The following is a 13,564-nucleotide window of genomic DNA, read 5'->3' as shown; positions in this document are numbered from 1 at the left end:
CGAACCAGGATATTTGATAAAACACCCTCTTACAAATGGCATAAATGGCCAGTTTCATAGGCCCAATATTCCTCTAAGTGTCTGGTCTCCAAAGTGTTAAGCATTAAGAGCAGTGTTATGAATAACAATTGGAGAAAGAAATAAAGTCATGGCAAGTGTTTTTAGATACTCTGAATTGTGCCATTGGCACTATAAATGTGTGGGAAGTAAGTAGGTGGGGTTCTGGCAAATATGGGTCATCAATAACTGCTGTCTCCACACACCACCAGGAATTGGCTGCAAGAGTGTGCAAACTGCTGATGTGTGGGCAGGCTTGCAGCCGGGCCATAGCATTCGAGGCCATACAACACTGGTTGTGCAATTTTGGTAGGGGTGACCAAACAAATTGCACATGTATAGAACACATGCAATTGGGCCATCTAGCAGTTAGCCTGCATTATCTGCTGCTGCCTGCAGGTGTGTTGAGGGGCAGGCATGGGTGTTGGAACAGCCTGTCCTAGAGACATTGTCTAACAATGACACAATACTTCACTTTGGTCATCCTGACTGAAAACCAAGAGCCAGCATTACACTGTAGTCAGGAGTCAGGCATAAATGAAGAGGAAATGCTGGAACTTGAGTTCCATCATCACCTAAGAACAAAATGCCTGTTCGCCGTATGGAAATCATTGCAGGACAGCAAATGAATGAAATTTCAATCACCAATTTTCTCCTCCAATTGCGAAAACATTCTGTTGGCACCCACCTCCATAGGGAGAAATGATCATCACGATAAAATAAGAGAAATCAGGGCTCGCACAGAGAAATTGAAGTGCTCATTTTTCCTGCGCGCCATTCGTGAGTGGAATGGTAGAGAGACAGCTTGAAGGTGGTTCATTGAAACCTCTGCCAGGCACTTTATTGTGAATATCAGAGTAATCACATAGATGTAGATGTGAGACTGGTTGATACGTTCCCTATTTAGGTGCAGGGTTTATGATCCAGATGATCATCATACAGAAATGTAGAAAGAGTGAGGTACCAAGTCACATTTCTGGCGTGCCACGAATTTCTTTTATGTGCTAACCTCTTCACCTCCAAGTAGCAGTTTCACCCTACCTCCTCAATTATTTGCTGGATTTATCTCTCCCCCCCCCCCCCCCCCCCCTCTCTCTCTCTCTCTCTCTCTCTCTCTCTCTCTCTCTCTCTCTCTCTCTCTCTCTTTTTCTCTCCTCCAGTTTTTAACCTTCTCCAGCTCCCTCTAGTATCACGGAGGCTTTTCTCTAATGTCTTTAATACATGTTGTATCATCCTGTCCCTTCTTCTTGTCAGCATTTTCCACATGGTTCTTTCTTCCCTGAGTCTGCAAGGACCTCCTCAGTCCTTATTTTATCAGTCCACCTAATTTTCAGTGTTCTTTTGTAGCACCATATCTCAAATGCTGTACCAGTGTCCACACTGTCCATGATTTATTACCCATACAATTCTATGCTGCAAATGTATGTTCTCAGAAATTTCTCCATCAAATTAAGTGTTGTGTGTACCAGTAGACATTTCTTTGCTAGGAATGCCATTGTAGTCCATCTTTTGTCATCCTTGCTTCATCCGTCATGTGTTATTTTAATTCCAGGTTAGCAGAGTTCCTTCACAACTTCTTCTTCGTGATCACCAATTTTGATGTTCAGTTTCTCGCTATTCTTGTTTCTTCTATTTCTCATTACTTTTATCTTTTCCTTGTTTACACTCAATCCATATTCTGCACTAATTAAACTTTTCATTTCATTCAACAGATTCTGTACTTCTTGTCCCCTGTCACTGAGGATAGCAATGTTGTTAGTGAATTATATTATTATAGCCTTTAACCATGGATTTTAATCCCACTGTTGAATCTTTCTTGTATTTCCAACTTAACTTCTTCAGCGTAGAGACTGATCAGTAGGAAAGAAAGACTGCATTTCTGTATCAGTCCCTTTTTAATCTGAACACTTCGTTCTTCCAGTCTTACTGTTCCCTCTTGCCTCTAGTACACATTGTATGTTATCTGTCTTTCCCTATAGCTTACTCTCATATGTCTCAGAATTTGAACATCTTGCATCATTTCACACTGTCAAAAGGTTTTTGTAGCTCAACGAAGCCAATGATAGTGTGTTAGTTTTCCATTGATCTTGCTTTAACAAGCACAGTGCCAGAACTGCTTGTCTGGTGCCTTTTCTTTGTCTAAAGCTAGACTGATTGTTGTGTAACAGATCGTCAGTTATCTTTCCATTCTTGTGTATACTATTGTTGTCAGCAGCTTGGATGAATTAGCTGCTATGCTGATTGTGTGATAGTGTCTCCGAATAATATTAAAAACATTCTGGTTCCCACCTTTGAACTCGGCCATTGCTGAGACTTATGGTATAAGGAGTCACTCTGGTTCTGCCTACAGCCCTGTTCAAGAGTATTGAGGGGGAGATGGAATTTCAGAGCAATCTCATGCCTTAGGGGCGAGGAACTGCCCCTAAAAGGTTGAAGAATCAACAATGGTCAGTGAGGATACAGAAGATGGTGGAAATCATGGCATTAAAAGGAAAACATGTCTATCCACAAGACTTGTCGCATGTAGTTCAAAAGTGCCATGAAGATTAGGGATAAGCCCCCATTTATATCTCCATAGTGGACTACCAAGGAGGAGGAAATCATGAGAAAAAGATTGAATAAGTAACAAAATGGTATTATAATGTGAGTTGGAGTGGGGAATGTCAGAAGTTTGAACATCATAAAGAAACTAGAAAATATGAGAAGGGAAATTCCAGGTCTCAGAGTAGATATAGTATGGGACAGTGTTGTGAAATGGAAAGAAGATAAATCTATCTGGCTGTAGGAATATGTGGTAATAACAGCAGTGGAAATTGGTACACCAGCAGTAGGATTCACTATGAGTAGGAAGGTTGGGCAGATACTGAGTTACTGTGAACAGGTTAATGACAGGATTGTTCCCATCAGAAATAACTGCAAACCAGGTAAACATAACAAGCTCTACCGGTAGAGCAATAGCCTGTGAGAGACAAGGGTGTAGAGTTTGTGCCTTGGTCCAGCACACAGTTGTAATCCGCCAGAAAGTTTCATATCAGAGGCACTCTGTTGCAAAGTAAAAATTTCATTGTAGAAAGGAAAACACACACACACGCACACACGCGCACACGCATACACACACACACACACACACACACACACACACACACACACACACACACACACACACAAGCACATCTCATGCACCCAGGACCCTACCTGTGGCTGCTCTGGCCAGAATACAACTGTGTTGTGTCAAACGGAAGCAGCAGTCATAAATAGGGCAGAGAAAGGGGAGGAATAGTGGGGTACAGGTGGGGGGGGGGGGGGGGGGGAGAGGAGTCGGCATTGCCTGTCAGAGTGTGCAGGAAGTAGATGGTGGCAGAACAAGGCTGCCAGGCAAAGAGTCGGGAGGCTGCGAGTGAGGTTCTTGGGTTGGAGGGGCAAGAGGGCACCATATCGTGCTTGATGTGAGTGGCTGCTCCACAACCTGAGCCATCTGGATCCTCCCCTCAACCACCAGCATTCCTGAACTGCGCAGATAGGAGTTACCTTTACAGTACATTCTCCACTCTCAAAATTATCCTGACCTCAACCTATGGTAACATATTGACTCCACACCCTCCAACCCCTTATTACCTCCTCGCAGTCTGTACCTGTCATCCTTGTTGTGCACCATTCTCTGCTATTTCTCCCACCGGTCTGTTTCACTGTTCTACGCCTCTCCTTTTCTGCTCCCTTCTCTCCTCATTTTATGTTCCCTTCTCTCCTCCCCCCCCCCCCCCCTTTACCCCCAATACCCAGCTATCTCTGCCCCTTCCCCACCCCACTTCATTGCTGCTTCTATTCAACAAGCTGCAGTTGCATTCTGGTTGGAGTAGCGGAGATAGTGGTCATGTATGCGTGAGGTGTGCTTAGTTGTGTGTGTGTGTGTGTGTGTGTGTGTGTGTGTGTGTATGTGTGTGTTTTTTTTGCTTTCCAAAGAAGGCTTTGGCCGTAAGATCAATGTGTAACAGTCTTCTTTATTGTGCCTGTCTGAAATGCAATGTGTTGTCTTTATGGTGTGTAACAGTCTATCCTTTTTACATTGTACAAATAGATACTGTTAACCAGATGTATTTGCTGATTAATTTCCTAAACAGTTTTGCTGTGGTGGTGCATGGACAAGGGCCGGCCACGGTGGCCGAGCGGTTCTAGGCGCTGCAGTCTGGAACTGCGAGACCGCTACGGTCACAGGTTCGAATCCTGCCTCGGGCATGGATGTGTGTGATGTCCTTAGGTTAGTTAGGTTTAACTAGTTCTAAGTTTTAGAGGACTAATGACCTCAGCAATTGAGTCCCATAGTGCTCAGAGTCATTTTGCATGGACAAGGAAAAAAAAGTGGTAATTAAGGTAGATTCATGGCACAATATTGTAGAATTTTATTGTCAAGTGGATACACTTGCACTTTCTTCAAGTAGTTTCACAATGTTTCATTTTGTTATGGAGGAAGATTAACAGATACTAGCTGATAACATTATGTCTGTGATTTATTTGTGTCTTCAGTGAGAAGAACCAAGTCAGTTGACAGATAATGAAGACAGCAACAGTGATCCAGTTTTAGGCTAAGTCATATTGAAGCACCAGGGGAACAAGACATAAACACTCTGGAAAACCAGGCAGCGAAATTACACAGATGCATGTGTGATACATTACATTTGCATCCTATGATGCAAAACAGAAGTGCGACTGTGTAATATTGTTGATGGGTGTAAAAGCTACATTAATGGATGTAATAAATAACTTTGTGATTGACATCAGAGTGATAGAGGTGAGCCACCAGCAAACTGCCAGCCAAGTGCAATGTGTTCATCCGGTTGCCTGTTTGGTAGGTATCTTCAGAGCCTTGCCAAGATGTAGCTGGCTGCACACCAGTAACACTGCCTCCGGCTACTGCAATCTGTCAATCACTCAGTTATTAATTTGAGCCATAGACAGTTCTGTGTAGTTGCCAGGAATTACCAAAGTATCGGAAAAACTCCACCTGCTGATATAGTTGTAATTTGAACTATTGCTTTGTATTTTCTCTATGTGTTTACCATAATTTCTTCAATCTTTCCAGGGTCCAGAATCTCACTACGGCACAAAAGGTTTGAGGAAGCTGGTGCTTGACTGTCCAAGTGGCGGCAAAGTTACATTTCAGTTTTCCTATGCTGCTGGGAACAATAATGGAACTTCAGTTGAAGACGGCCAGATTCCAGAAATAATATTTTATACATAAGATCACTTTTTAAATAGTTTTTGATGCTGTGGCTGAAAGTGTGTGACTGTATTTTAAGTAGGAAGTTTCCTCTCTCACATTAAAGGGTAAATATCCTACTTCTTGTGATAAATATTAGTATTCTCTTTGTAAAATAATAGGAATGTTCATCATTATTATATAATTCTGTCCATTAAATGTGTTCTGATTTAATGGTGCATTGTGCTGGGCACACTGAAAGAAAAAACATCCGAGCAATAAACGGAAGAGAAATTAGCAGAGACATAACTGTGATATGACATGTTAGTATACAATTTAAATTTTTCAAATTATGTCAAACTAAGATTTGATGTTGGCTGGTGCACACTTATTTGTTCAAACTTTGTCTGTTAAAAGAAAAGGAACAAATCAGAGTAGATGACATGCAAGTTGAAAGAAGAAAATAATTATAAAAGAACTTAACAACCTAAATGTAAAGAAAGGTTGTAATTTGTGTATGGATGGGGGAATGTGTTTACATGGTTGTTAGGAGATTGAATGTTGGAAAAACTACAAGCATGAGTCACACGATTTTGTCAAGAAGACATAAAGAGATCAAAGTGGTGAGACTTTTGTAAATGTGAAATGGTGTGATTGCAGGTGCTTAGCCCATGTTAAATAAAAGTCCATTCGATCAGGATTCATGTATAAACAATCTAAGTGCATCTTACTAGAGTCAGTTGCTTCTGCATAACTCCTCTTTCTTGTAAAGCACTCTAAGAAAAGACATTAGTCAGTATGTTTATCTAGATCTTGCTGTTTATTGAGTGTAGTTTTGTCATCCAATTGTGAAATGTTCTTTTATTTACAGTTTGATTTTTTTAAACATGAATGGGCATTTTGTTTTAGTCTAATATATCATGTTTTGAAATCAAGGCATTGTGGAAAATGTTTGAGACATCAGTGTTCCAGTTTTTCCATTCAACTCTTAACAACACATTGTGAGCAAAGTGCCCAAATAGATCTGTGCTTTACAAGATAGTGCTAGAATGAATCCACACAGACAACAAATCTGTCAGGTTTTTTCCACATTTAACCACCATCAAGTCTGCATCAAAAGCAGCACAGCCACTGTTTAAAGTTACTTTTGACTTCAACACCTCTGCAAATACCCTATTCTTTCCTGTTTTTCATCTTTATTCAATGAAAGAATTTTAGAAACTTCCAATAGCTAGAAATTTAACATGTGCTGCTTTAGTTGTTCCTGATCCAATGAACTCTGCCCACTTTTAAGGAGCCAGTTTGGGTTAAATTCTTTTCTTAATTGCTATTTCTACTTGTACCAGTCATTCTCAATTTTGTCTACCTTTTAAAGCTTTCTCTGACAATTCAGCAGTAATGTGTAAAAAGAGATGTATATAAAATATATGTATTTGTAAATTACTTTCTTTAAAACATTTCACGCATATGCATTTTAAGGCTGATCTTTTTACATTATTATCTGTTTTAATCATGATGGCTGTTAATTAGTTGTTTGAGGTATGAAGTATTATGTTACAGTAGTATCATAACTGTGGAAGGGAGAATTTAGTCATAACTCACTTGACAGTGAAAGTTTGTATATGGCTGGCAAACATGGCTCAGTATCTTGTAGTATTAGCTAGCCAATCAAGACTTACTCTGCTAGTGAGCTAAAATTGGTGTCTACTCTCCACATTTAATTTTTTGCCATTGAAATCTGCTTCGTTTGCTAGTATTATTACTTCAGTTATTCTTTAGTACAGAGGTGATTCACGCATATGATGTGTACAATTGTTCAGTATTTTTTGAGTGCAGTGTAGACTTAGGCAGAAATAATGTATTTAAAAAGATTTATCGAGGAAAGAGCACTTGCTTTCTGTAATCAGAGCTGTATTTACATTGCTCAATAAATAGTACAGAAAAAGAATTGTTGCTTGCTTTTCTTAGACACCAAATTTTGTAAATCTTGATTAACAAGCTTCATCAGTTGACTAACAAGCTTCATCAGTTGATTAAAAATAATTTTAGGTATGTGTTAAAGATAACATTATTTCATTGTTGTAAACAGTAGATGTGTAATGTCAGTGTCAAGTCCCGTTAAAAGTGTCACTAGTTTTGCATTAGGTCACTGTTAAAGACATGATCATGGTACATTTCCTATCTTGTATTAATGTTTTAATCTTTGAACCAACTAGGCCCACTGCCGTAAGGAAATACTGTGACTGTTGTGTAATTAATAATATTAGTAATAATAATAATAATAATAATTGATTATTATTATAGCCTCAGGTCACCTAAGTGGTATAATTACAGGTTTCACCTCATTAGCAAGTTGTCATCAGGTAATCTTTTAAAAAAGAAAGAAAAGGGACATAATTAAAAACTAGAAAACTGAATTACAAATAAAGTTAACTTATATGCACAATTACACATACTTGAATATGTTACATAGTAAATGGTCAACTGAAGAGGCCTTGAAAGGTATTCCCAGTGTAAAAACATAACTGTATTCTGTTTCTTGGAACTGAAGGCTAAAGTTGACAATGTAACAATATAAAGTTAACAACTGTTAAAAAACTAAAAAAAAAAATTACTTATTACTACCATTGTAGTGTGGACTAGGGGGGTAAACGATCCCTACATGTAAATGTGATCCATGAGTAGTAAAATAGAATCTTAGAACTACTTTCAGGTCTGTTGTGATGTCTCCTTATCATGTCTTAACAGAAAGACATGATAGTCATAACAGTCTTTGTTGCTACCTAGTGTGCCTCACCATCACCATGAAGAAAATTTTAATAAAACTTTGGCAATACGCATCACTAGACATATAGATCATCTCAGCACACCCACTAATAGAGCGTGTGTTTGACTACAGAAGTGGAGTGTGATGGAACTAGGCAAATATTCCTCACAGTCAAAACTGTATAGTGTCAAATTTTCTTGTATGTTTTTCGTAATTAATACGTTATGAGACTTATCACACTTCACCTGTCTTGGTAACAGAGGACTTCCAGGTGTGAAACAAAATGCTTAAAATTTCAAAGTATTTTGTGTAAAACAGCTAGTGGAAAAAAGACTGACCAGGAATCTGGAGACCCATATGGTTTCCACTGACTTTAACAAGGCTTATGATAACCCTCCCCTTTGTAAATTGTGGACTACAACGTTAGTGTGTTAATGAGTTGCTTATGTTCAAGCTGACAGACTTTATATAGCTATCTAGAGAGATTTCAGTGATCAATGTGTAATGCCAAGGATGTGCAGTAGCACCTTCAGGATTTAAAATATGCTTGAACTCTGCCTTAAGGTTATGTAAACATTCCTGTTATAGTATGAATGTGTCTACAAATAATAAGCTATTCAGTTTGCATTTTGCTCATGACAAAGTCATTTGAGGACGGGAATAACACAAATTAAATGAGTAGAAAGGTGCATAGAGAATATCAGAAATGGTGTTTAACCATTGATTTAGAGAAAACACGGTCTTTGTTTGCTATAGAAATGTGTCAAGGCCTTATAACACTATAGGGGGATATTAACTTAGTAATCCCACCCTAGAATGCTATCCCTTGACCAGGATTTTTTAACTGATCATGTACTATTTCGTCTCCAGCATGAGCTAAGTATTGGAAGAATGAAATCTGTTGTCATGGAGTACAAGTATATGGTAATGCACAATAGACACAGTCCCCAGCCCCTATTACACAAAAGTAATTTAAGGCTGAAGTAAAGCTGAACCAAGGGAGAGCAACCCCAATGTATCTCAAAGTGATAAACTATTTATCTGAGTGTAACAGTAAGTAGAAAATACTTTTTTGCAAACTACAGCACTGCAGTGACTATAAAAGAATTGGGAATACATGCTCCACGAAATTTGCTGCAACTTCCTGTGTTCTTCGCAGGATAGCTAATGATTTGGTTTGCCAAAAGGTATTTCAAGCAATGTCATGTTCTAATTCAGGAGAGAGAGAAGATGGGGTTCCAGGTCAATCTGCAGTTTCCCAGTGGTTAGGAGCAAATTCAGAAGGACAAACTTCTAGTGAAGGCACATTGATTGTTTGCAGTAGTGCCAAGCACTTTCACAGGAAATAGTGAAGAGTGAGATGAAAGCTCCATTGTGTTTGAACACAGTGAAGAAAGAGCCTCGATTACCTCTGCCAGCTCCACACAGAGATCAAAGATAATGAAAAACACTGCAAAACTCCCTTACGACGTAGCAAATTTATTTATGTGAGGCACACTAGGTAACAGCAAAGACTGTTGTGACTATTGTGTCTTTCCGTTCAGACATGATAAAGAGACATCATAACAGATCAGAAAGTAGTTCCAAGATTCTATTTTACTGCTCATGGATCGCATTTACATGTAGGCATCATTTACCCCCCTAGTCCATACCTATAATGGTAGTAATAAGTAATTTTTTTAAGTATCCACTCTAAGAAGGTTTTCCCCATACTGTAATCAGTTTTACACTGCCAAGAGTTTGAAATTTATATTTGTTTTTTAAGAGTTACCAACTATATATTGTTACATTGTCAACTTTAGCGTCACTGTCCTTCCTCTCATGGCCAGAAACAACTGTGTTTTACATCTCTTGGCACTGCCCAGTGGCCTTTTGTCAGTGGGGACTACTACTGTAGCACTCTACAACAGCATCTAGGCAGTGGAAAGAGTTACGAGTAATCATTTTAAGAGAAATTTCTCCCCTGGGACAGCTGCCCAGAATGTCTGCAATTTGCAGTTATTGTTGATCTCCAATAACCTACCACTTTTGCCTGATCTGTACTTTACCTTGGAATGTTGTTGGTTGCTTCCAGCAATCTTAACACTGTGCAAGTTATTACATCGGTAATATATATCTCCCCTACGTGAAAAATTTAATGACAGTTACTTGGCAACAAATTTTTAATCTGGCTTCTGTTGTGGGAAAGACATATTAGTTCTAAAAATATTATGAAAAAGAAAGTTGCCACTCACCATGGCAGGTAGGCCTCCCCAAAAAAGTATCACAAATTAGCTTTCGGCCAGTATGGCCTTTGTCAAAAATAGACAACACACACACACACACACACACACACACACACACACACACACACACACACACACACACACACACACACACACACTCAGGCGCAAATGCAACTAGCTCAGGCACGACTGCAGTCTCTGGCAACTGAATCCAGGCATCAGTACATTGCCAGGCTTCAATTACCAGAGACCGCAGTCATGTCTGTGTGATTTGCGTTTATAGGCACGCGAGTGCGCACTTGCGTGCATGTGCGTGTGTGTTTGTTGGTCTATTTTTGACAAAGGCCATACTTGTGACAGTCTTTTTGGTGCGGCTGCCTGCCACTCAGCATCTCCGCTATATGGTGAGTGTCAATTTTCTTTTTTATAATATTTTTAGAACTAAGATGTCTTTCCCACAACTTTCCTTTTTATAACATTGTTACATTGCGTCCTGGATTTTGCATTGTTTAGTTCTAAAAATATTACATGCATTCTTGGTTAATCACTTTAGTCATTTTTACATTTTGCACTTCGCAAAGTTAATTTTTCACTGCACTTTTGCACACATCATGTATACATCAGTATAAAACATTTTCATTTTTCCCTTTATTTCACAAATACATTGAAACCTCAGTTTAAATCATTGGCTAAATAACTTGTTTCTTCATATCACAGATGCGTCATATACGAGGTGCGACAATAAAGTAATGAGACTGATGAGAAAAAAATGTTGCTTACTGGTTTAGTCAAGTTTAGTGTTGTCTCCTTCAAAGTGGTTCCCTTCTGATTGCACACACTTTTTCCAGTGCTTCTGGCATTGATGGTAACATTTCTGGAACTCATCTTCTGTAATATCCTCCAAGACCCTCGTCACAGCTTTTTGGATATCTTGTGTTGTTTGAAAATGGTGTCCCTTGACTGCCGTTTTGACTCTTGGAAATAGAAAAAAGTCGCACAGAGTGATATCTGGTGAATAAGGTGGCTGTGGTAGTACTGAAATTTGTTTTGAGGTTAAAAATTGCTGTACTGACAGAGCAGTATGGGATGGCACATTATCGTGAGCCAGAATCCAATTATCAGCAATGTTGGCACGGACACAAAGAACTCTTCTATGAAGTCTTTATAAAATTTCTTTGTAGTAATATTGGTTAACTGTTTGTTCAGGAAGCATGCACTCTTTACGAACAATTCCCTTGGAATCAAAGAAGCACACAAGCATGCATTTCACTTTTGACTTTGACGTGTGAGATTTATTTGGCCTGGGTGATTCCTTTGAGCACCATTGGGAACTTTGGCATTTTGTCTCTGGATTGTACTGAAAAAACCAACTTTCATCACCAGTGATAACACAGCTTGACAATTCTGGATTGATTTCTGTTTGCTCTAACTGATCGGCTGCCACATTTTTCAGTGTTTCTCGCTGTTGTGGTGTGAGATTTTTGGGGACTATTTTCACACAAATCTTTCTCATACCAAAATACTCAGTTATTATTAGACGAACTGTTTCTCGATTGATGTTCAGTTCTTCTGCAATCATTTTCACGGGTAATCTTTGATCAGATCGTACGAGTTCACGCACCTTGGCCAAGTTGACATCCAACCGTGAGGTCGTCCACTGCGGTCTTCATCTTCAACATTTGTTCTGCCTTCACTAAACATTTTATGCTAACGAAAACTTGAGCTCTTGACATAACCTCCTCTCCAAAAGCCTTCTGAAGCTTACCGTAAGTTGTCGTCGCATTTTCACCCAATTTAATGCAAAAAGAAATGGCAAACCATTGCGCAATATTATGGAGTTCCATTTCCGTGACGAGAGATGCAAAGACATGTTAACTTATTACACCACACAACTCGCAGTTGCATCGATGTGCCACTTGGACTAGTATCTGCTTATAGACCAAGGTCAAAGATGATGTGCCTATGCAAGCCTGCAGGATTGCCAAATCTTGCAAAGTCCCACCTCGTACACAACAAAGGTAAAATATTTTTTCTCTTTTTTTCACATTTCATACACACATCAATATTTATTTATTTATTTTTCTTCACGTTACACATACATAAACACTTCTGCACTGAACATTACATATCATCATTACAATAATAAATCGGAGAAAGAATACATAAGATCCTTGTTTACATTTTCCTTATGTGATTCGCAATAGTAATTTGCTACCTAGTAAGGGACTTTTGCAGTGCTTTGGATTATCTTTGATCTCTGTGTGGAGCTGGCACAGGTAACGGTGTAACACGCCCGGGAGTACTAATGGGTGGGGGGTACTTTATTCTGTTTGTCATTCCTTGACTGTGCGCCCTGTCCACACCACGTACCTGGTAATCCCGTGGCAATCGTACTGTTCTGCTCCATACTGCTGCTGGCTTGCCTGAAATTATCTATCGAAATATGCAAGTGGGTTTAGGGGAACCTCTCAACATTAAAACACAACACTGTCCGACGTCTGGAATGAACAACTATATTCTGAGACGATAAAAGAAAGTCACTGGTTGCACTGTTTACATTCTAATTCAGAAGTGTTAGCCCAATTAATGGTTGATTAACAGTCCACAATATCATTTGGACGAGCGCACGTGTAACCGACATGACGCAGGTGATTGTTGACGTTGCGGAAGCCGAATGATCGCATGAAAGTTCTTACGCTCATCACGCATACACGGATATTTGGTACCACTCCTCCTTGAAACTAGTAATGATATGGCACTGTTTGTAAAGTTAATTTTTCAGTTCTCACTTGTATGAGTGTGCGCGTAACCATCGCAGTGCGGCTGATCATTGATGATGCGGAACGCGATGATCAAACGCACGTTCTTATGCTCGCAACAAGACACTGGCACTTAAATGCTCTCTTTTGTGGTAAATAGTATTACTGATTCACATTAGTTCATTCTTGAAGACCGAACACGGTGTGGATGATTGATACTGTACGGTATGACACGCAACGAGAGGATACACAAATACGTTCGCAGCAGCACTGCTCATTTTTAAATTACTTATTGATGCACTTTCCTCTGAATCATTTGCTTATTTTATCACTTTACTGTAATAGCATCACTTCAACTTCCATACTAACAATGCCTCTCACATGCAGAGCTACACACTACACAATGTAACAGTTCCGTGTCCTGCGCTCGACTCTAGACGCGGCTGTCTGCAAAGATACTCCACAACTAAACCAGCGATATGACAGTACACTTACAACGGGGCTCTTTCCTCATTGTGTTCAAATATAATGGAGCTTTCATCTCACTCTTCACTATTTCCTG

At 39.4% G+C, this 13,564-nt stretch overlaps 1 protein-coding gene across 3 annotated transcripts in view; it reads left to right on the top strand.

Moving 5' to 3' along the window:
* Positions 1-7,199, top strand: part of LOC124804904 (BTB/POZ domain-containing protein 2-like) — a 90,082-nt gene extending 82,883 nt beyond the window's left edge. For all 3 annotated transcript variants that reach the window (XM_047265281.1, XM_047265279.1, XM_047265280.1), the window contains exon 7: positions 5,135-7,199. In XM_047265281.1, the coding sequence (XP_047121237.1) occupies positions 5,135-5,293 (159 nt within the window). In that variant the 3' untranslated portion in view covers positions 5,294-7,199. The remainder of the gene's footprint in view (positions 1-5,134) is intronic.
* The last annotated feature ends 6,365 nt before the right edge of the window (positions 7,200-13,564 follow it).

This window comes from Schistocerca piceifrons, chromosome 7, assembly GCF_021461385.2.
Source record: "Schistocerca piceifrons isolate TAMUIC-IGC-003096 chromosome 7, iqSchPice1.1, whole genome shotgun sequence".
Classification (NCBI taxonomy): Eukaryota; Metazoa; Arthropoda; class Insecta; order Orthoptera; family Acrididae; genus Schistocerca; species Schistocerca piceifrons.
The sequence above is the reverse complement of the archived record's forward strand: the minus strand, read 5'-3'. Positions and strand labels throughout refer to the sequence as shown.